Below are 22,390 nucleotides of genomic sequence, written 5' to 3'. Positions count from 1 at the left end.
ATAATATACACTCACTGTCCACTTGCTAGAAGGTGGTTGGACCCCATTTTGCCTTCACCAGCATTAATCCTTTGTGGCATAGATTGAAAAAGCTTCTGAGATTTTGGTCCATATTGATATGATAGCATCACACAGTTGCTGCAAATATCGAATGTGACTCTCCCAAACCATGGCATCCCAAAGATGCTTTACTGGATTGAGAGCTAGTTGCTGAGGATGCTGTTTGAGTACACTGAACTCACTATCATGCTGAAGAACTGAGATGATTTGAGTTTTGTGACATGGCTTGTTATCCTGCCGGAAGCAGCCATCCGACAATGGGCACACTGATCAGCAACAATACTCAGGTAGGCTGTGGCGTTTAAACAATACTCAGTTAGTACTAGGAACCATCTGTGTGTGCCAAATATCTAAATATCTGCAACACTATTACACCACCACCAGGAGTCTGAACAGTTGATCCAAGGCAGGATGGATCCGTGCTTTCATTCTGTTTACCCTTCCATCCGAATGTGTCAGCAGTAATGAAGGCTCATCAGACCTGGCAACATGTTTTTCCCTGTACAATCTTGGTGAGCCCATGTGAACTGTGGCCTCAGTTTCCTGTTCTTAACTGACAGACGAGGCATCTGGTGAAGCCCACCTGCCTTAAGGCTTCAAAGTACTATGTCTTAAAAAATGCTCTTCTGCATACCTCGCTCATAAAAAAAAAAGTTATTGGGTTCACTGTTTCCTCCCTGTCAGCTCAAATCAGTGTGGTCATTCTCCTCTCACACCAACCAGGTAATTTCACCCACAGAACTGCTGCTCACTGGATATTGTCTTCATTTTGGACCATTCTCTGTAAACCCCAGAGATGGTTGTGTGTGGGGAAAAAATGAAATGCTCAGGACAGCATGTCTGCCACCAACAACCATGCCATGCACAAAGTAGTCTCAATCTCCTTTCTACTCCACTCTGATAATTGGTTTGAACTTTCCCAAGCTGACTATGGTGCCTAAACACATAATGCTGCTGCCATGTGACCTGCAGTCCCACAGAGACTGTTTCACACCGTGGAAGCAGCCATGAAGAAGCTGGGCCAGTATCTTTGTTTAAAATAATTTGGCTGAGAAAAAAAGCTTTAAAAAAAAAAAAAAGTACTGAATTATGAATCAATAAATAAAAGAATTAATAATTTTAAAAAAGAGTTACAGAAAATGCTTAATATTTGTTATGTGGCTTGATTTTTTCTGTTTCTTCCTTCCTTCCTTTCTTTCTTTCTTTTTTTTTTTAACCCTGGAGGCTCTGATGTGAAAGGTACCCTGTGACGTCAGTGTCCCATTGAATGAACCAAAACATGGCGGCTGCCATGGAGCTGAGATGCTGGGGAGGAGACTGGGGTTTGCCTTCTGTTCACACCGAGTCCCTCATAGTTCTGGTAAGCTCACAGCCTGTTTACAAACACAACACGCTCAGTGCACCTGGAGCCGCTTTTAAAACGGCACGTCACGTCTCCGGTTTGCTTTGCGTCTCCTCTCTTGTCCTTTGTGGTTAGCCTCCGTGCTAACTTACCTGCTGCAGCTTGCCTGGTAAGTTAGCCGCATCGATGTGCAGGATAGAAAATAACAGCGTGTCCAGCTGGACTTCATGTCCCAAGCACAGAGTAACGGCTGTGCTGGTTGCAGGCTTTGTCCTTCATGTGTTGCTGGCTGTCATAAGTCACTCCCATTGTTTGAAAACCTGTGATCTCTCAAGGTCAGCTGGTTGAGCCTCGGATTTAAAAAATATTTATATTTTCAGGTGTATTTGAAGGATTTTCGCTAAAAAGCTGTAGATGATAGCTAACCTGATAACACCGTCCGAAAATTAACATTTTTTTGCTGCTAACATGTTATCTGTCATTGGGTGCTCTTGCCACAAGGTGACACTTTTTCTTAGTTTAAATGTCAGATTTTAATGGAATAATTTTGTGACTCTGATGGCTTTAACAGCCTTACAATTTAATCGTACGAAGAAGCAGGGCAGAGTGTGCCCTCTTCATTTCTTCTTGAACCTTTTACTCAATTTAAAAACAGAAGTTTTAATGTAGTTTAATGTTTTTGGAAGCAAATGTGGAATTTCTTTGTTTTGAATGCATCATTTTGTTTCGGCAAACCTTTCTTGATTTAGAAAATAATTATGTATTGATTTAGTTATGGTTTAGTTATAGTATGTTGTGATTTGCTGTTTTGCGTTTGTGTGTGTGTTGTAGATCATTGTAAATACTGAAAGTGACTTTCTTTTACTAAAAGGTTTTTGCACCTGGGTCTCTTCGATTCAAACCATCAAATACGCCTAAACATTTTATGGTTCAAAGTTTGAACATGTATAATGACCAGTTTGAAACTTGTGCTTTGTGTTTCAAGATATATTTTTGTGAAAACTGGTGCGTCAACCCATTTAAAAAAAGTCTGAACCAGTGTTTGAACATGAATATCTCAAAAACTCTGTGTGAATACTGATTAGCTAAAATCTGAAAAAACTAAAGCTGTCCTGTATACTCTCATATTTACGCACACACTAAAAAAAACTTAAAAACTTATACAAAAGACAACTAGTGAAAATTTCTGAATGCAATCAAGTTACATTTCACTATACTGCTAAATAAAACATGTATAGTATTTTTTATTAACACTAAACTTTTAGTCACAAAATGTTATTTTGATTCCACTTTCATGATGGATTGAACAAATATGCCAAGTTGTACCGAAAAAACACCAAAAAAATCGATTGATAGTTTAATCTGAATAGAACAAAAATAGATATCGGTATCTGCCCCAGTTTTTTAAAAGATGGGGGAATGACACACCTTTACAATAGTCCCCTGTAGCCCTAACCTTTGCACCTGCTGGTCTTTATTTTGATGCCTTTTTAATTTTTCTTCTAATTTTTGTTATTTTATTTACCTTTTCTCTCTTTCTCTGGAGCTGTTGAAGGTGAGCGCTGTAATCACAGTGTCCCTGTGCCAAATTAGAATTTGCAGTCGATGCCAAAGTCCTGCTTAATTGCGGCGAGCTTTCATCTGTACTACAAGACTGAGATTGTGTAAAACTTTGATTAAAGTGTCACAGTCCTGCACTGTGGCTCTAAAAAGTCTAGTACTCATCTCCCTGAAAGTAGTTGTATCCTGTAGTACTTTTGCTCTTAGATCATTTGTTCCAACATAACATTACATTTGAACTATAAGTGATATATTTTTAAAAACCTTCCCTAAACCGTGTTTTCTTTCAGGCATACACCAAGTTTTCTGGGGCAAAAGTCGCAGTTTCTCCAATAGACTGGACATGGAAAACAATTACAGGTGGGCTGCACCCTCCCATAAACACAGTCTTACAGTTTTAGGCTCTGCATGCCTTAAACAGAGAATCAGTGAACCCATAAAAGAATATATAACTGTACATATAGTTATAAAGAATGCATAATTCATGCATTCTTTTAAAATATTTGTATCTGTTCATGCATCTTAAATTAAATAAATATTTACATATTGAAACTCAAAGATCTGTGAGTTTCTGAACCATGCCTTTTGATCTCTGCAGCACACTTGCAAAGGTTTTGCGACTGCGTCTTGCACGGTTGTGGCACAGACTTAACAAACTCTTCTGTGTAAACGCCTGCCAGAGTACTCAGAGCCATCTCTGAGGCAGTTCTTCCCACAGTTTATTTCTTGAGAGACCGCATTTTTCCTTGATAGTACGCACACACATGATTAAAGCATTACCAGCCTCCCCGTTGTGGCCGGTAAATGTAAATTACATTGAGCATGATGAACTTGATTGTCTTTAATAAGACATTAGTCAGTTGTAATATCCAACTTTAATGTGTGTTTTCTATTAATCACAGTGACTGTCCCAGAATTGCTTTGTGGCGACACTGCAGTTCAAGAACCAACACAAATTCTTAACTTTCTGAGGAAACAAGTGAGTGTGCCTGCTTCTTCAGCATGTGTCCTAAACTGTTTAGCCAAATCTATAAATCAATACATCTATTTTTTATTTAAACAGAGGTTTAATGCAGACTATGAGCTGACAGCCAGACAAGGAGCAGACACGATGGCCTACATCGCTCTGCTGGAGGAGAAGCTGCGACCAGCTCTGGTAAGTCTTTCCTTTTGCTGTTTCCCTGGCAACATCTGGTCGTAAGCTAACAGGGTGATGTCTGCGTCCCACAGCTGCACACGTTCTGGGTCGATGCAGAAAACTACTCCAATCTAACACGGCCCTGGTTCGCCTCACGCTCGCCGTTCCCGCTGAATTTTCTCGTACCAGGACGTCTCGCCAGTGGCGCCCTCTCCCGCATCCTTCTAACCACAGGAGAGGCGCCACTGCACAGAATCTCTGAGGTGGAGGGAAAGGTAAATGCCGCTCTGTACCGATGCATCACTTAGACACAGTTTAAACTTCTCCTGGAGTGAGATTCTGTTTTTTCAGAGCTGTAAATGTGTCTCTCTCTCTCTGTGTCCTGTAGATCTACAGTGATGCTAAAGAGTGCCTGAACTTGCTCTCCTACAGACTGGGAACAGCTAACTTCTTCTTTGGCAACTCGTGAGTTCTCCAGTGTTTGCATACTTTTTGTGTTTAGTTAGAGAAGCATTCATACACACCACAGTTAGACTGCTATGGGGAAGCAGAATATACTAAAAAAAACCCTGAAAAACTCGCATAATTCTGATTTATTTGACTTTTTATCTTTGCTTGTCCTTGGATTGCAATTCAGCTGAAAACCTATTAAAAATGAATACATGGAATAAACAAAGTTCTTTATTCTTTAGTCCTTCACCTCTGTAGGTTTTCTGGGTGTTTACCTGGAGTGGTCTTCACCAGGTGTTTATTGGCTGTCCTCTCTTTCTCCTCCCTTTGGAGGCTCCATGCGATGATGATCAACACTGGTTCTTGTAGCGTGCTCGATTCCTGGCCTTTCATTACTCTCTAGTAGCATGTGTCAGCATTTTAGCCCAGAATGGAGTGACCACCGGCCTGAGCTTCCACCACATGAGCCTGCAAGTGCTGATGAGGACAGATCCCATGTTAGCTCATATATAGAAGTCTGGTTACAACTTTTACTCCTTTGTGATTGCTCTTTTTAATAAAATACTTTTTTCCCATCATCCTGGCTCAAGCTGAATTAAACACTGTGTGAGTTTAAGTTTTTAGGAAGGAGAAAAACACCATCAGGAATATTTTATCACAGCAAAATATTTTATTTTAAACATCATTTTTGTTTTCCATAATTTGTCATGAAGGCGAAATTTTAAATGAGAAGTTGATTAATCTCGCAGCTCTATTTTGTGCAGGGAAACAGCAACAGAATTTTGCTTTACAGATTTTCTGATTGAGGGTTTATAAAGACCTTGTATAAATTCTGACATGTCTGAGTGTATGTTTCTGTACATGTGTGTGTTTGTGCTCTTAGGCCGAGCAGTCTGGATGCCTTTGTGTTTGGTTTCCTGGCTCCCCTTCATAAAGCCAGTCTTCCCAGCAGTCCTCTGCAGAGCCATCTCAGACAGCTGGATAACCTTACAGGCTTCTGTGACAATATCCTCGCAGTCTACTTCAGCTCGGACCACCTTTGTAAGATTGCTGCACAAGCTGGTAATACTCTATAGTGGTTATAGCTTTTACTTGTAAGCGCTTGAAACAACTAACATCTTTACACAGATCATCATCAGCACTTTAATTCTTCGCACATATTTCTTTCTTCTCTTTCTTCTGTTGGTTTTACTTCTGGGTGTTAAATGGTCTAACACGGCTCCTGTTCCACTCACTGTCTGCTTTCTACTTTTTCCTCTTCTTCTTCTGTCTGTGCTCCCTCGCCTGATCTCTCTCCAGGTCCTCTCCCACCTGTTCAGGAAACAATGGATGCCAACCTCCAGAAACTAACTCAGCTTGTAAACAAAGAGTCCAATCTGATAGAAAAGGTGCTTCTGCTTTCCTTTTTCTCTTCTTTTGCTTGGGTTCATAGTTGCTTTCTGCAGGTACCATCTCAGTCGTGTTTATGGTGTGTTTTCATTTCTCGCTTGTGCTTGTGGGCACTAACTAAACTGTACATCCTTTTGCTGTAGATGGATGACAACCTGCGCAGCAGCCCACAGCACAAACCCCACAGACCAGAGCCCAAACCCAGTCTGTCCAGTGCAAAGAGCTCTACTCCTGCCTAACACCTGACCTTTAAATCCTGCTCCATCTCTATGAATCGCAGAGCAGCGCCCTGGACACATAAGATGCTGTTCAGAACATGACTCTAAAAAACAAAAACAAACAAAAAATGAATGGAAGCATAACTATATAAATACAAGAGGCTATTTTAAGATAATGATGAGAGATTTTGTTTGGAAGAGAAGTGACAGTGCATGTGAGGCTTTTAAAAAAAAAAAAAAAAAAAAAAATGAAGCGTGCATGTATGTGGTCAGCGATGGATTGCTGTGAAGTGGTGCTTAATGAGAAAGACACAGAAAGTTCAAAGAAAAAGTCCAGCAGGGAAAATCAGCAGCACAGTTTAACCTCTGAATGTGGACCACTCGGCAGATTTTCTTTTAACCTTTTCACTCTATTTTTGTTTCGTTTAAAGGGCACCTTCGAGACCTTGGTCACTACAGTAGAGCACTTTTAAGCTAGAGCACTTAACATGTTTTACCACCAAGGATCTCTTTAAGTACCTTGCTCGTGTCAACCTTAAAATGTTCCATAAATTCTGTAAACATTTGAATGGGTGTAATGTACAGTATGTGCGCGGACATGACTATAAGAGTAACTAATTTAACTCCTCTGCTGTGTACAGAGTGTACAGTTGTAAATATTGTTATGAGGATAATCAATGAAATTGACTTCCTGTTTCCTCTAAAAAGGAGCAGCTTATTCAAAATGTTGTTGCTAGACACACGAAGGTAAGAGAAGGGCCATCCATGCTTTATATTTGTGTGTGACCCGAGGATCATGTGTTTTTTTTGTTCACGATGTCATGTGGCTGTAAGAAAATACTCACTTCTGCTGTTGCTTTTGTTTTCTTTTTTTCCACTACCATTTTCGCTCAGTTTTGTTTCAATTTTGTGCTGCTATAATTTCCTGTGCCACAGACTGAAAGGGTTGGAAATGTCTCATTAGTTATCTTGGTTTGTTTTTTTTTTAAACACTATAATTTGGACCACAAAGTTAGAAATTCCCTCGATGAAGTGTTTCTTCTCCGTGTGATTCCTTTACATGATTTCTCTTCACCTCAGACCTTCAAAAACTCACTTCATGGCTGCATGCCCTTGAAAGCACCGTGCTCTGAAACAGATGTGCTGGGGGGGGGGAGGGGGGGATGCTGGTCAGCCGTCTTGTAAGGACCATAAGGGAAAAGTGTGCCTTCATGACTTCTCGTGTCTTGTACAAGTGTCAACATGCTAACTGTGTCCTTCATCATTTTGATACATGTATCCAAAATTATATTTGTAATTTCTGTTGCTCACAATCTGTAAGTGTCTATTAAATTACATATATGATAAAAACCGTTTCTGGCTTTTTTCTCTCCCAGTATTGTTGAATATTGTGGCGTAATTGAACAATAGTCAAAATGTCCTCTAACACCAGACAAGAACTTTCTCACAGACTCTCGCCATCCTGTTTAATTTCTGAATGCTGATCTTTCCTCCATCCTTAAACCAAGCCAACGCATCAAGGCATGCTTTTGGGTTTTTCCAGTAACAATTACAGAAAATTTCTCTGTTGCCTGCTGTACCTCTCTGACTGTGTGATCATTTGTTTAGATGTTGGGAGGATAGAGGGCTCTTTGTCTGGTTTTGGCCTTCAGCCTGGAAAAAATTAATCGCAGAGAAAGCTGAGAGGAAGCGACGCATACTTGACTCCAGGTATTGTCCAAGTCAGTCACATGAAGGCGAGTATCCTGCTCAGATTTCTCCTGGATGGTTTGGGAAGCGGGTGCAGTAGCTGGAAATAAATACCACATTTTGGATCTGTTAGAAATTTCAGTCTTCTTCTTCTACCTTTCTGTGCTGGAACAATATGTTTGTCAAGTAATATTAAATAGCATCAAGAAAAATCTGGTGGCTCCAGCAGAGTGTTGTCCACCACAGGAAGGCTGTCCCTCTTCAGAGGGCTTTTCTCCAAGTTCCAGCCGAAGAGTCCAGTACATCACATGGAGCATCTGGTCACTGATGTGTTGCATGTGTGTACCCTCCACATTTCTGCTCCCTCCCTCTTTCCATTTTCCCAGAAATGATAAAAGGTGTCAGAGGTGAGCGAGAAGGGGGAAAGGGTGTGATTGCCTGGAAAATAATGACGCAATAACTGTGAATGTCCTCTCCAAAAGCATGTAACTGTGATGACCGCTTGTGGCTCACAAACCTGCTTATAAAAGGGGATTTGAAAGTCTAAATGGAGTAACAAATACATGGGTGGAAATACGATCTTTAGGACAAACACCAAAAAAGAAAAAAAGCTTGTCTGGAAAATAATTAGATTTCAGTTTCTTTTTGTGGTCATTTGGTTCAGATCAGGTTTACAGTTATTTTTAAAAAGACAGTAATACAGTTAACGGAGCACCAAGGCCCCCTAGTGGTGACATATTATTAGGAAAATGAGTCAAAACACATCTGCAGCACAGAGGTGCTTGGTTCAAATGAAGGGGTCCTTTCTATGCGGAGTTTATGTGGAGCTTCCTCCGACAGTCCCTGCAACACACTGGTGTCCTGTCCAGGGTGTACTCTGCCTCTCTGTGACAGCTGAGACAGCCTTCATCAAACCCTGAACCTGATAAGGGGAGGATGGCTGGATGGTAAATGAGTCAAACCAATTAGTTCAGTTGAGCAGATAGAAAAATAATCATGTTCTTTCAGACCAGAGAAATCCGTTTTTACAAGACAGAAGAAGAAAAACAGCTGATCTACATTTGTTGACACTCGCACATAAGAAACAAAGAACTGATTGCATCTCTTTAAAAAGGTTATTTACACAAAACAAACATATTCACATTATGAAACAGTTTAAAAAGTGCCACAGTGTATGTTTGGAGACACAAACTCAGTCCAAAACTTTGTGGTGACAAAAAAAAACCATCAAAAAAACCATGAGTAATAATTTGTTAAAGGACTAATTATGCAGTGGTTGTGTTCGAACGTCTATATGTTATTAGAGCATTTACTAACAGCATCTGTGATGAAGGGATTGAATGAACAGGGTGAAATTAGAAATTAGAAAAACATCTACAAAAACAGTAAAAGATTGTCACATGTTCAGAATTATAACATTTTTCACATTTCATTTTTCATTCACGCTCATCAATGGGGGAAATAAATCAAAGCACTTAATTTAAATCCATTTATATGAAATAGAACCTCTATTTTTTAAATTGACAGTGTCCTTTTTAGGTATTTTTTTTTTACCTAGATACAGATATAATTTGAATTCAATTGCAGAAAACTAGCTTTTAAAGCTTTATGTGGTTGAAGTACTGATAATAATAACTTCGATTTGTATTCCACCTTTCAAGAAACCCAAGGATGCTTGAAGCGATCGTTCTTCCATCAGCTAACAACACACAAACCCATATATTAGCTTTAGAGGAATCATCTCTTCTACATTATTCTTCAACATTTTAAGAGTCCATCGTGACCTGTAAACTCTCCACTGTGTTAGGCTACTAGCAGAGCTAGCTGTCCTTGGTAAACTCCGGCACCATCGGCACCATGCTGAGCTCCAGGCTGCCAGGCAACTCCAAAGCCAGAGCGGGTTGGCATGGCTGAGTGAAGTTCTGTCTGAAGGTGCCTAATAACTGACCGCTTTGGGCATTGTAGAAAGACAGACGACCGAGCTGGTAGTCCAGGAGAGTGCCCACTCTGTCAGGCGTCTCAGTTACAAACACGCTGGACTGAATGTCATTATGGAGTAACTGATACCTGAAACTGGAGGGACAGAAAGACAGAGAAAAGTGGAAGTTAAAGACCAAAACTATCAGAAACATCACAGCAATGGGTGAAAATTCCTTATGTTTACCCTGATGGTGAGGGAGTACACTGCAAACACCAGGACAGGCTGTTTTCCCCCACTGAGCTGTTTCTGTTGGCTGTGCTGTATTCCACTCCGAGCCTGTAGGCCGTACTTTGTGACACGCTGGTTTCCCAGTAATAGATCCCTCGTGCTGGCAGCAGCTCACCAAGGATGGATGGACACCTTTAGGACACGATGATTTTAAAAAGAGTTTTCCTAATAAGGTCTACTGGATGTGTTCTTGGGTTACACTTACTGTGTGTCTGTGAGCGAGGCGGTTTTGTGTGCATCCTGGGAATAGTGCAGAGTGGTCTGGTTCTCTGAGAGCTGGAGAGCAGGATGAGCTGATGCCTTCAGCAGGTGGAACCTCGTCCCTCAAGACAAAAGTAACAGAGAGTATAAAAACATAAGCAGGGGAGCAGAAATTCTGTAGGGTGGTTGTACACCTGTGAACATAAAATCATCATAATCAAGATTTCCGTGGACTGTTCTTTTTACCAATTTAAATTAACTCTACTGATTCTGCCAAGTAGAGTAGTATTCAGTCAGAATTATACCAGAAGCTTATTGATGGCTACCAAAAAACATCTCTTGGGTGCAACTTGCTAAGCCTGCATGCACACTTTTGACCCTGTGTGGATTAGAGAAAAAACAAAACAATTCTTGTTTTCTTGTAAGGCATTAAAGATGTATGCTGCACAATCATTACAGCCTGGAAAAAGAACAATACAAAGTAATCTAAAGCACCACATTACTGTACCATTCATGCCCATGATGTCATGTACATCCTTTAAATTTCTAAACATGATTTGTGAAATGTGTGTTCTTGATACCTTTTGTGGAAACGAGTGCAGCCTCGCTCTGTTCACTGGCCCCAGCCTGGTTCACAGCTTTGATGTAAAACAGGTAATTCTCACTGGGCTGCAGGAGAATCTTTTGCTCACAGGTTTTGATACCTGAGATGGATCTGGGAGTCACATCAGCAAAAATATATGCACAAACAAACATTTTACATAAACACCTAGTATAGTAACATGTGTCAGTGTGCTTACCGGTCTGGTTAACACCCACCTGAGCCCTTCTCCTTCCAGTTCATACTGTCGGCAGTACTCCAAAGTGTAACTCTGTCCAGGAGCCCGTTCTGCTGAGCTCCACCTCAGAGTAGCTGAATCCCACAGGATGCTGCAGCGCTCTGTGTCAATCACTGGCACTGAAGGAGCTGCCAGAGAGAGACAACTAATGAAAAGTACACCTTTATGGTTTTGCAGGACTTTTCTTGCTTCGTCTGTAAACTACAAACAGCCAGATTGCTTCCAAGCACATTGTCTTAATATAGCAGAGGAGAAATCTGAATTCTGTCAAGCATGTCAGGAAAAAATGAAAGCAGTTCTTCAACTTTTTTTATCAGACAACAGATGTGTTGCTATAAGTCCGGCGTGCAGACTGACCAGTTCTGAAGGTGAGTCTCTCGCTGGGCAGAGAGCAGCCTGTATAGTTGACAGCCATCACCCAAACCTTGTACATCTTGTCAGATTCTAGGTCCTCCAGGACACAGTAACTCTCCTTTACTGTCACACGGTACTCCTCTGACACAGCTGTGGACCACAGCAGATATAAAACACCTCAAATGTAACCCTGAAGACAAACATCTCCTTACATTTATATACTCAGAAACCTTTTAATTTGTTCACTGTTCAACATCATTATTTTTTAAAAAGATCTACAACTATTAGTCTTCCACAATTTTTCAGTTTAAGAAACATCCTCTAAGTATTTACCACCCTGTGGATCTTCCATGCAGTAGACCTGGAAGCAGTCTATGATATCTCCAGGGTTGACTTTCCAGTAAACTGTGACGCTGGTGCTGGTGGCTGAGCCCGGCTCCTGCGGCAGCAGTGTCGGCTTCTGGGGCACTGAGACACACACCAGGAAGCTTTATGCCACATATACGTACATGTGATATCACGAGATCTGCAAACACAGGGTAAGCTCACAGCAGACCCACCTGGGATTCCTTTTCGCTGAGCGAGGTTTGAGCTTGAAGTGTTGGCCTTGGCATAGTCCTCAAACACCAGCAGTCCCTTGGGACCCAGCTCCATTGTCGAGGCTGAATCCAGAGCTGCTGTAAGTCTGACCATAAACCACAACGTGAATCAGCATTAAAAGTGTGAGCGATCTGCTCACTTGTCCAACTTTATCATCCAGTTTCCCAGACATAGATTAAGCCTGAACCTAACCTTAAAGAAAAATTCAGTGACGATCTCCATTATAAAGACTACATTTAATCCATGCCTGGGAAACGCAGCCTATATGTTGTATGCTATGGTAGATCAGTTAGAAACCCTCACCCATGCTCACACCACATGGATCTTTATTTTGTGGCAATCAGTATAATTATAAAATCTGTCTTCTGATGATACTGACCTTCACACCTCTTGGCAAAACATTTTTGTGTTAAATTCATGTTTTTGGTTAAATAAATTAGCACTTTTTGACTTTTTGTCACGGCTTCTTAGATATGTAATAATAAAACAAAAATTCACTCATGCATTTTAATATCCAGCATACTGGCATGCTCCACAGGTTAAGGTTCTGGAGGTCAAGCAGCATGCCAAACTGGTTGCCACTAAAGTCCTGGGAAACCACACTCGTTCCCAAATCTTTAATTGAAAGCAAATTACCTTGCATGAATGTCTTCAGGCGACTAGTGGGGGGGCAGATTGAAGAAGATTTTATTAGAAATTTGACACAAACCCTCATGAGCAATGAACCAGAGGAGCTTCAGGACTCACGCTGGCCTCAGTCTCAGCCTCTCTGCTTGCGGTCTCCAGAATGGCCTTGGCCGAGTCAATGCTCTCCTGGAAGGAGACAATCTGATCATAAAGCTGCTCCAGCTTGGTCTTCTTTTCCTCCTCCATGCTGACAGACATGTTATTGTACTGCTCCATCACCACATCCATCATCTCCTTGTTCTGAGCCTTCATGGCCGCCTCGCTCTCTATGAACTGATCCTGAGCCAGACGAACAGCAAAGAGAGGCTTTTGATTAAACTCTACCACGAGCTAACAGTGCTGCTTAGAGCAACTAAAGCATGCTTTACCTCCACAGAGTTGTAGGCAAGCTCCAGCTCTGACACCAAGTCCTCGATGTTCTCCGATCTCTCCTGAAGCTCTGAGATCAAACCACTCAGCGACTCCTGTTTTACAAACACTTACAGGTTAAATGAAGCTTGTGCGTAAGTTCAGTAAGGAAGATCTGCAATCACTCATCTCCCTGCTTTCCTGGGTGCTCAGCTGCTTTTCTGTTCTTTACATCACTACTGCTTCCCCATCCTGTCAGTCTCAATACTGACATCATTACTCTAGTCCAGTCATCTTCTTGCCCACCTTCTTTGAGCCAATCAGCATCCACTTTGTGTGGTTTAAATCTGTGTTCTCGTCATTCTCCCTTTCAGACTCTCCTCCCCATCTCCACCTCACAGACACCTCAGTTAAAGCTCCATCCAAGAAGGCTTGGATGTAGTCATCATCTTCACCACCACCAGCATCTAGACTTCGGGGGGCTCCTGTCCTAAATCCTGTCAGTGCTGGGATTTTGTACCACCATCGTCAAAGTCTGATTGCTAAAAAGTTTTTCTGTCTCAATAAATGATGTTCAGTTCTTCCAAGTGATCTCTTCTTATTGAAATATCAGTTGTAAGCACTCTGACAATAATGCAAATGTGCAAAGTGAAATATTTTGCATATGATGCCAAAGCTGAGCCAAAGCTCTCTCAGAGTTTGTAACCTCAAAAGATTATAAAGTTTTAAAGAAAATCTAGCAGATAAACAAGAATACAGATCTCTTTGTGGGCTGGTATCTCTGCCAGGGTTTCACAGAAGGTGTTTCATCTTTTACAACATTATTAACCAACTGAAAACAACATGCTTTCTTTTTTACTCATTATAACAACTTCTCAGTTGCTCTGTTGAGTTCTTTATCTTGTTTAAAGATTAAACAAATCCCTCCCGCAAGTTGTTACTATTCAGAGAGATAAAACGGGTTCATCCTGAAGTTAAAACACGAGTCTGCTGCAGCTTTAAGGAGAGCCATCAGAGACGCTATTCCAGGAAGAAGAGCAGCGGCGATCCCCTGTCACCGCTTCAGCACAAGCAGCTCACATTTAACAGGGTCAAGATGTGGTCACTGATCGCTCCCTGCTCTCTGCTTCTTGACAACAACCTCCTCACTGCTAAGAGTCAGAACAGGTGTTTGAAGGAGAACGTGTGAACATACCTGCACACACAATCCTGGGCCAGTCACACAGAGATAGCCTTTAGCTTTACCAACAGCCAGACTTTAGTCATATGTCTGAATGTATTCAATTAAGATTTTTTTCCCAAACAACAGCCACTTCTTTGAGTTATTAGCAATCATAACCACAGTAAATTTTCAAAGCAGTAACTGTGGTCTTGAAAAGGTATTTCCCTTCACACTGCTGGCTCCATAATATTCAACCACAAATTATGGGCCCTGACATCTTAGTTCTAAATTAGTCTGCGGGTCAGCTGGGTAATGTTTTATGCTTAAAATAAGCCAGTCTTTATTTTTCTGAATGCCATGAATTTCTCATCTAAGAGCAGATTTATAACATTACAGAGCAGTTTAACACATGTTTGACAAACAGCCCAAACAAAGTGAAGCGGTGCAATGTAATTTCTAGCTTGGAGAACTGGACCGGACACGAGTTTGCTAAGTTTCCATGGTGAGCATGCCAGGATCAATTTTCCTCCTCTGTGGAGTACTTGAATATACTGCACTTCTTGGTGCTGAAGTCAGACTTAGATTAGAGCTTTGCTCTTTTGATCTTTATGTTGTTTACTCTCTACAGCTGTCAATACTTCACATAAATATGGTGGATCACACATCACCAAGACCTGGTTCAAATATCAGCTGGAAATGACATTCAATCTTTCTTAAAATTGTTCCAACTTTCTCATCATTTAAGTGCCAGAAGTCCGACATACCCCTCTCCTGTTGTCAGGTGTTTCCTGACAGACCACACAGAAAAGCCTAAATAACTTATGCCTTAGTGAGGCGTGTGTGTCTAGGCGTTTTCTCTGATTGTTGCAGTAAAATGTGTCTTGAACCTTCAGCCCAAAAACACAGATCTGTGTTTGTTTACATTTTAATTTGAGGAAAAAGACTAAAATAGCTGATTGTTAGAAGGTTTCATTTCCACACGTGATGGCTGACCCTAAGCTCACCCAGAGGTACAGCGAGAGAGGAAAGCGCGCCTGTGTGTGTGTGTGTACGGATCGCATATCATTTTCTACGTGATGATGTCACACTGGACCTTTGCACCGATCAAAGCAGAGCATTGCATCACTACAATTCAATGTGCTTGGCTGCAGCCTGAGAAGTGGCGGCCTGTTGGCATTGAATGGAAATGTTGACTAATCTAAGACCAGTTTATTATATACTAATGCCTGTAAAATGTGTGATGTTCATAACAAGAGTTCATAACACTGGTGAGATGTAGGATAATGAGCTGCTGTTTGATTGCAGTACTCGTCAGTCATGAGTGTGGTTTTTGTGCTGTGTCAGCAGCTACATGTTTGAATGATGAAACAGTCGGGAGCCACTTTGACCTTCTAGAACCAGAGAAAATAAAAAATTTTGATTTGATTTTACGGTATAAAAACTGGTGTTCTGCTTTGTTCAGTTCATGATGCTGTGCCACCTTTTGTTTTCCACTCTATATCGTAGTTCAGAAAGGAAACTATATCCTGACTACTGCTCTTGGCTTTGTTTTCAGGCTTTAGGAAATAACCACTGTAGGCTAGGTAACCCCTTACAGGCTGTTTTAGACAAAATCAGGTGAGGTACCATAGAGAGCAATTACATCAGCATTAGTTGTAGGATGTAGGTCCTATCCCAGCTGCCATAAGGCGAAAGGCAGAGCACAATCTGGACAGATGGCCGTTCAAATTCACACCAAGAGGTAAATTAGAAACATCAATAAACCTAACCCCGCGAACTGCATGAACCAGAGAGAACCAGACATGCAAACTCCACACAGATAGTGCTAACCGCTGCTCCACTGTGCTGCCCTGCGTGTGTAGCTGTGCTTCAATATTAGATTACCTTTATTTCTTCGTAAGCCGTATCCACGGCAGTCACATCGTGGCTGTGATGCTCTCCAGACATGCAGTCTTTCTCTGACATCAGAAGTCCACAGGTGAGACAGAACCAGTCCATCCCCTGTAGCTCAGCAGCTAACTGGGCCTGCATTTCCTCCTCTGCGTCGATTATTTCATAGTCGGCCTCAATCATTTCTTCTTCTTCTTCTTCTGGGAAATAATCTACCTTCTCTACCACCATCTCTTCATCCTCTTCTTTCTTCAGAGTAGGCTGTGGTAATAGCCCAGCCACATCTCTCTGTGTTTCAGGTTCTGGCATCTCCTTTGCATCCTGTTTAGAAATCACTTCATATTCCATCTCAACATCAGGCACATCTGGGTGCTCTGCTAATCCCCAATCTTGCTCCATTTGTTGCTCAACATCCTCTCTGTGCAGATCAACATGTGGAACTAGATCTGCTGTAATAACGCTCGTTTCTTCCATCTCGTGAATCTCTGCCATCTGTTCTACGACTGTTTGTTCAGGATGTATTTCCTCTCTGTGCACTTCATATGAATCCTCTTGGGGAGTAAAGATGATTTTGTCTTCTTCTATGGGTCTCTGAATCTTTGCCTCCTTGGAGTCAGCTTCCTCTACAGGTGCAGGTGGCGAATAGTCCATATCGAAATCATTCCTGGTTTGTTCTTCTGCAGAGGTTTCTGGTTCTACTTTGACTTCAGGCTCCATCATTGTTTCTTCTGCTGGTGCCTGAAGTTCAGCTGTGCTGTTAGACTCAGGGAGAGGAACCGTACCTTTCTCTGACCACTGGCTGATCTCTACATCCATCTCTACAGCTTCTCCTTTGGGGACGAGGAGGATTAGCTCATCACCTACGGTCACTATGTCTTGAACCAAAGTCCTACTGGTCTCTGCGGGTACTTTAGAGTTTGTTTTGTCTGATTCACCATCAGCCATGTCTTGTTGCTTCTGCTGAGTTTTAAGGGTTGCATGAAGTTTCTCATCTGCATCTGTCATGACTGCTTCTGAAACAGGCTTGGTTACTTCAATGGACGTGGCTGTGACCTCTAACCCTTCTTTATCCAACTTGTCCTCAGCAGTAGTTTCCCCTGTCAGAGGTTCGTGTCCTTCAGGAATACTTCTCACTTCCTGAAGATCAACACAAACTTGGGTTTGAATCTCTTTTTCATTCACTGCTTTTTCCGTTACCTCCACAACAGTGTGCACTGCAGCATCACAGTCTGTGATAACCTCAACGGGTCCAACATCTTCGGCTTCTTTGTGCTGTGACGCTGGTGTTTGAGCTGAGGGTTCAGTCAGAGTGAACGTTTCCTGTGTTACAGTCTCAGGTTCCTTCACTTCAGCTAAGTCCTCTGCTTTGGTTACTAGTTCTTCATCAGCAGACTCTATTTTGGTGTCAGAAACAACCTCCTCAGACAAACTCATCTTCCAGGCTTCTGCTTGTACTTCAGATATATTGACCGCAGGAGGCACCTCGCTGCTTACAGGTGCTTCTATATCTGCACGCACTACAGGTGTCTTCTCATCAGTCTTTTCTAACACCTCCTCACAGCCATGCTCAGGTTCAGTGCAGCTTTGCTCACACTTTTTTTCTTCTTCTCTCTGATGACCCTCACTCTGTTGTGTGTGGTCTACTTTACAGTCCACCTGGGGAGTTTCAGGAAGTGGCTTTTCTGAGCTGCACTCAGAAGACTCGGTCTTGTCTGTCTTATCTTCAAGCTTCATTTGTTGATCTTCCATTTTTTTCTCTGGTGGTTTAGACTCTTGACCTGAATCTTCCGAGGTCACTCCTATAGTCTCCTCCTGAGTAGCCTCAGAGAGTTGCACTTCCTGCACCTCTGGTTCCTCCTTCTTTACCTTTTCTTTCTTTTCTTCTTCTGGCACTCGTATTAAACATCCTGTCATTTCAAACTTACTCTGCGGCCACATCATCCTTCCTTCGCTCTCACTGGCCACCGGCTCTGGTTGAACATCCAGCGTAGGAGATTCGTCTTTTAAAATGAACTTCTCCAGGTACCCATGTGCCTCCTCTGAATCTGACAAACGTCTCCTGTAAGACTTCTCAGATGCCACGCTCTCTGCCTCAGAGTATTCCTCATCACTCTTCCTCCTCTCACCCACAGCATCCTCGTAAAGGTCAGAGTACATGAAGGACATGGCAGTGGGCTCCTCCAGCAGGATCGGGTCAATGATCTTAGGAGGTCCAGGAGAGATAAAGATGGGCGTGAGAGTGGTCTCTTCACTCTCAAACAACACTGATCCGCTCCCCTTCATTGACCTCTGGCTTTCTCGTCTGCTTCTCATCCCTCCTCGGCTTTCAGTCTTGTCCTCTTCTCTCTGATGTAGTGCATCAGCAGGAAGTCCTTCTCCATAGAAGACCTCATCAAGGTGTTCCCCAACTATATCTACGTCCGAAACAAACACGAAAGAGTCCTCAGATGCAGAGGGGGCGCCTGTGGCTGTTTCTCCAGCAGGCTTTTGTTCCTCAGCTTGGAGTTTTGCTGCAGGCTGTTTAAACTCCTCCTGCAGCTCTGCTTGTTCTCCAGGAGCCACCACATCCAAAAGGGTAAACTTCTCGAAATAGTCAATGTCACTGGTGCTTTCTCTCTGAGTGGGTGTGTGTCCACGCTCTGTGTCTGCTGATGGCTGAGAAGAATCTTGCATTGAGGGCTGTGGAGAAATTAAAATCAGCATCTCAATCCAAAAAGTGCACTGTAACACTTAAACTGACAAATGAAACATAATAAAGATCAAAAAGTTCATTATAACAATCTTTCAAATGAAACAGAAAAGTACCTCCTGGTGTTCCAGTATTTCCTCCCCCTCTGGCAGGACTTGATTATGTTGCAACATCCACTCAATGTGATTATGAGACTTGATCTTTGGAGTCTGATCCAGATAAGACAAATTGTCCTGCAGCTCTGTACTCTCCTCCTCGTCCACAGTGGGTAGTTTAGAGGGGACTCTAATGTTAAGAATCTCATAGCCCTCTGAAATCAAACTAAAAAGCTGCTGATCTTTGCTTTTGATTTCCTCCAAGTCCGTCTCTGTTTTGCTGTTTTCCTGCTTGACATTGGGAAGTGAAACCTCTGCCATCTCCGGTCTCTCCACTCCTAGAGCTGAAGCCGATCTTGAGCTACCAGGTCGGCTCAGCCTGTCCCCGAGCCTACTGCTTCTTCCTCCAGACCTCGTCCTCCTGCGGACTACTTTCTCCTCATCAAAGACGATGGTGATCTTTCCTGCAGCTCCAGAGCCCTCCATGCTGTAAGCTTCAGAGGTGGAGCTCGTCTCAGAGGCCCACGGAGTAGAGCAGCGGCTAGAGGCAGTCTCCCAAACAATACCACTGTCCTCGCTCTGAACTGTTACCATCGAGAACGACGGATCCACCATTAGGCATTGGAGCTTGGGCTTCACCGATGGGTCCTGGACAACTTCTCGGAGACTGAAGGAGAGAGGAGTTGACAGAGTGAGAGGAATGAGGAGGGAGGAAGGAACGGCATGAGTAAACAGTCTGACTGCAAGAGGAGATCTTTTTGGCACAGCTCATGGAAATATAACCTGAGGACAAAGCAATTAATCAAATCAAAACATATTCGAGCAACATTTTGGACCACCGAGGCAGCTGAGTTAATCTAAGATGAAAGCACAGTAACACCAGTTAATCTTTTCTCAAGATGATCACTTGAGATTTGCAGATCTCCAGCATTAGACCAGGTGTTTGGTGCCGGGCTGCCAGTGAGAGTGATGATCTGAAAAAAATAATGATCTGATGCGCTCTGAGCCATCCCTCCAGCTATGAATACACCAGAGCCCCCTGAAAGGTGACGTCCCAAGGCGTCATTCATGTAATATTAGAAAAGCGAAACCTGGCCTTCTGGGATGCCTCCAACATATCAGTTTCTTCTACTATTTATGAAATGGGAAGAATAAGTAGAGGAAACTAGTATAAAAATGAGATGTAAAACATGGGGTGGTGAACAACATCGAACATTGATATAGCTGCCACACTGACACTTCTTTACGTGATTATTTAAGGCATTAAGTTAGATTAATGGAGATTAATGGAAACTAAATTGAGTTTATGTTTTCCAGATGGAGATGAGCTACATCTTCTCCTTTCCTTGTTTATAACAAATTATTTGATGTTAAAAAGCTCAGAGACAAAGAGCTAACATTTTAAAAAATCACTCTAAAACAGGGATAATATGAATAAAAATAAGGTTATTCAGATTCTTTTTTTTTTTTTTTTTTTAATTACCTGTTTTGTAGTTCTTCCAATTCATCTTCATCATCCTGGCTCATGACATCTGAAGCTTCACACTGAAACTCCTGCAGCTCCGTCATCTCCGAATACAGACTCTCACATTCGTCCATCTTGGTAATTTCCCCCAAATCTTCTCTTTTCAACTCCAAGTATTGTTTTTTAGAGTCCTCCTGATGTTTTGAGCCACTCTGAATTGGTAGTCAGTCCGCCTGTTTGTGTCATTCTAAGTTGGGAGATGTCCATCTGACTCAGCGAGGGACAGAAATAGACAGAGCCGGGAATGAAAAGTGGGGAATCAAGTAAGACAAGGGCAAAGCAATTGGTGGGAGTGCATATCAGTAGAGACTGAGTCAAACACAGTGAACATTAAGAATTTAGAGTTTCAAAATTTTAAAAAAAGCAATGTTTCATTGCACCTTTGTGTGTGCCAGTGGCAGCTGACAGAGGCAATATGACTTTAAGTTCAAAATCCCCTTCCCCCAGTTAAATATAGGCCATGTGCTGAAACACTACGCCTGCCACCCTGCTGCTGGTGGCAACACACACGCACCCACATATCTTGTAAGCTATCTAACCGCTGACCAGAACTATACAGGAGTCATAAAACAAGTTGTAATAGGGCGTCAAACCATAGAACAAAAAGCAAGTGGCACACTGATGCCAGAGGAGGCTGCAAATAATATAATAAAAAAAGATCCTAATTTCTATAAAGAGCTTTAGAAAAGATTATACGCATAAGCTCATGAGGGTGAGGGTGAATAAACTGCATTACTTTGAGGAAACCAAAGATCACGACTTGTCACATCCATGGATATGATTGTTCCAAGTTAAGCACAGCGCACGTGGATTGATGCAGAATAAATAAAATATTGTATAACTGGTTAATGATATGTCTTTGAATGGTTGCATCACTGTGCTTGGGAAATTCTCTTAATACAGCTGAGCAAAAGTCTTTTAAGCCTTATATTTTGCTACGAAAATGGGAAATAAATGCAGAGATTTTCTGTTCAAGTGTGCTTTGATTCATTTGTTGTGTTTGTGATCATTTTCATGCTGAAAAATTAAGCTGTTGCCAATCAGATGGTTTCCAGATGGTATTGCATGGCTGCTTGTCTGTGTTCAAAAGATCCCCCAACACCGACTGAAATGACCCTCCACTGTGTTTTACAAACGCTGTAGACCCTCAATGTTGTACCTCTCTCCTGAACTCCTCTGTGCATATTGATAACAACTTGGAACTTGAATGCAAAATTTCTAATTTTTTACCTGTTGCCACGGATTTGCAGCCTTCCTTATGGTTTCTTGACATTCACCAGAGCATTTCTGATAAAGCTTTAGTGATCAGTAGATGTATAAACTGAAGGGCCAGATGCATTTCTCACATGGCATTGAAATACTGTTAGTGTGTTGTAGATATATTCTACTTTGATCCTGTCCATTTTCATCAAAACTTAAGGCCACAATGAACACCATGCTAAAATGTGCCAGTATTGATTCAGTCTTTTCTAAATTGTCTGTTTTAAGTAGACACAACACTGGTTCATCCCCTAAGGTAGGTGTGATTTTTAATGACTCACATATCAGTGTTAAGTCAATAAACAACATTTAAAAAAAGAACCGGAGGGAAAATGGATGAAAAAGCAGTAAATGTTCAAAGAAAAAAAAAAAAAAAACCTTGAAAGACCTCCAGAAAACCTGGAGAACTATTGCTCAAGAACATCTGGCTCCTCGGAAAGAAAATATAAAGAAATAAATGGTGGCTCCAAAACATTTGCAAGGTATTTATAGAAAACAACGTCCTTAAACCTTAATTTGCTGGTTACATTTTCAAATGGTCTGACATGTGATTACAAACAACACCTCCCCACCCCCCAAAAAGAAGCCCGTGTACAATTTAATCTGATTTTGGCGCTTCTATTTGCATAGCCAAGATTTTAGTGGACTTCACATGAAGCTCCAAAATATACATTGAAAACAATCA

The 22,390-nt window shown here is 41.9% G+C and overlaps 2 protein-coding genes across 4 annotated transcripts; one reads left to right on the top strand and one right to left on the bottom strand.

Annotated features, from left to right (window-relative positions):
• The first annotated feature begins 1,327 nt into the window (after positions 1 to 1,327).
• On the top strand, positions 1,328 to 7,309 carry mtx3 (metaxin 3). Of its 3 annotated transcripts, none has more exons than XM_006784161.3 (9): positions 1,328 to 1,420; positions 3,253 to 3,322; positions 3,865 to 3,941; positions 4,026 to 4,118; positions 4,193 to 4,375; positions 4,489 to 4,565; positions 5,434 to 5,612; positions 5,850 to 5,938; positions 6,083 to 7,309. In XM_006784161.3, exons 1-9 carry the CDS (start codon positions 1,328 to 1,330, stop codon positions 6,176 to 6,178), a joined length of 957 nt encoding a protein of 318 aa, XP_006784224.3. In that variant the 3' UTR covers positions 6,179 to 7,309. The 3 variants fall into 3 exon arrangements, with proteins under 3 accessions (XP_006784224.3, XP_087705216.1, XP_006784225.2); XM_087849090.1 differs by having other exon boundaries at positions 1,329 to 1,420; positions 5,434 to 5,591; XM_006784162.3 differs by lacking the exon at positions 5,850 to 5,938 and having other exon boundaries at positions 1,329 to 1,420.
• Positions 7,310 to 8,855: 1,546 nt separating this feature from the next.
• On the bottom strand, positions 8,856 to 20,866 carry cmya5 (cardiomyopathy associated 5). The gene is made up of 14 exons (XM_006784159.3): positions 20,404 to 20,866; positions 18,942 to 19,587; positions 16,131 to 18,815; positions 13,105 to 13,200; positions 12,797 to 13,015; positions 12,686 to 12,708; positions 12,010 to 12,134; positions 11,783 to 11,917; positions 11,453 to 11,599; positions 11,076 to 11,223; positions 10,838 to 10,971; positions 10,261 to 10,378; positions 10,011 to 10,187; positions 8,856 to 9,919 (listed from the first exon to the last, which is right to left on the bottom strand). Exons 1-14 carry the CDS (start codon positions 20,517 to 20,519, stop codon positions 9,667 to 9,669), a joined length of 5,022 nt encoding a protein of 1,673 aa, XP_006784222.2. The 5' UTR covers positions 20,520 to 20,866; the 3' UTR covers positions 8,856 to 9,666.
• Positions 20,867 to 22,390: the final 1,524 nt, after the last annotated feature.

The sequence above is a fragment of the Neolamprologus brichardi genome, chromosome 12, assembly GCF_056152115.1.
Source record: "Neolamprologus brichardi isolate AB-2024 chromosome 12, ASM5615211v1, whole genome shotgun sequence".
In the NCBI taxonomy this organism is placed as follows: Eukaryota; Metazoa; Chordata; class Actinopteri; order Cichliformes; family Cichlidae; genus Neolamprologus; species Neolamprologus brichardi.
The sequence above is the reverse complement of the archived record's forward strand: the minus strand, read 5'-3'. Positions and strand labels throughout refer to the sequence as shown.

What these genes read in the sequence shown, in the direction of transcription:
- cmya5 (XM_006784159.3), bottom strand. Translation starts at nt 20,519, where the DNA reads ATGGACGAATGTGAGAGTCTGTATTCGGAGATGACGGAGCTGCAGGAG. An exon ending in AGGCTGAGACTGAGGCCAGC is followed by an intron (nt 12,709 to 12,796) that starts GTGAGTCCTGAA and finishes CCCCCCCACTAG; the next exon opens with TCGCCTGAAGACATTCATGC. An exon ending in GAGACTCACCTTCAGAACTG is followed by an intron (nt 11,224 to 11,452) that starts GTCAGTCTGCAC and finishes TCTCTCTGGCAG; the next exon opens with CTCCTTCAGTGCCAGTGATT.
- mtx3 (XM_006784161.3), top strand. Translation starts at nt 1,328, where the DNA reads ATGAACCAAAACATGGCGGCTGCCATGGAGCTGAGATGCTGGGGAGGA. An exon ending in TTAACTTTCTGAGGAAACAA is followed by an intron (nt 3,942 to 4,025) that starts GTGAGTGTGCCT and finishes TTATTTAAACAG; the next exon opens with AGGTTTAATGCAGACTATGA. An exon ending in AACTTCTTCTTTGGCAACTC is followed by an intron (nt 4,566 to 5,433) that starts GTGAGTTCTCCA and finishes TTGTGCTCTTAG; the next exon opens with GCCGAGCAGTCTGGATGCCT.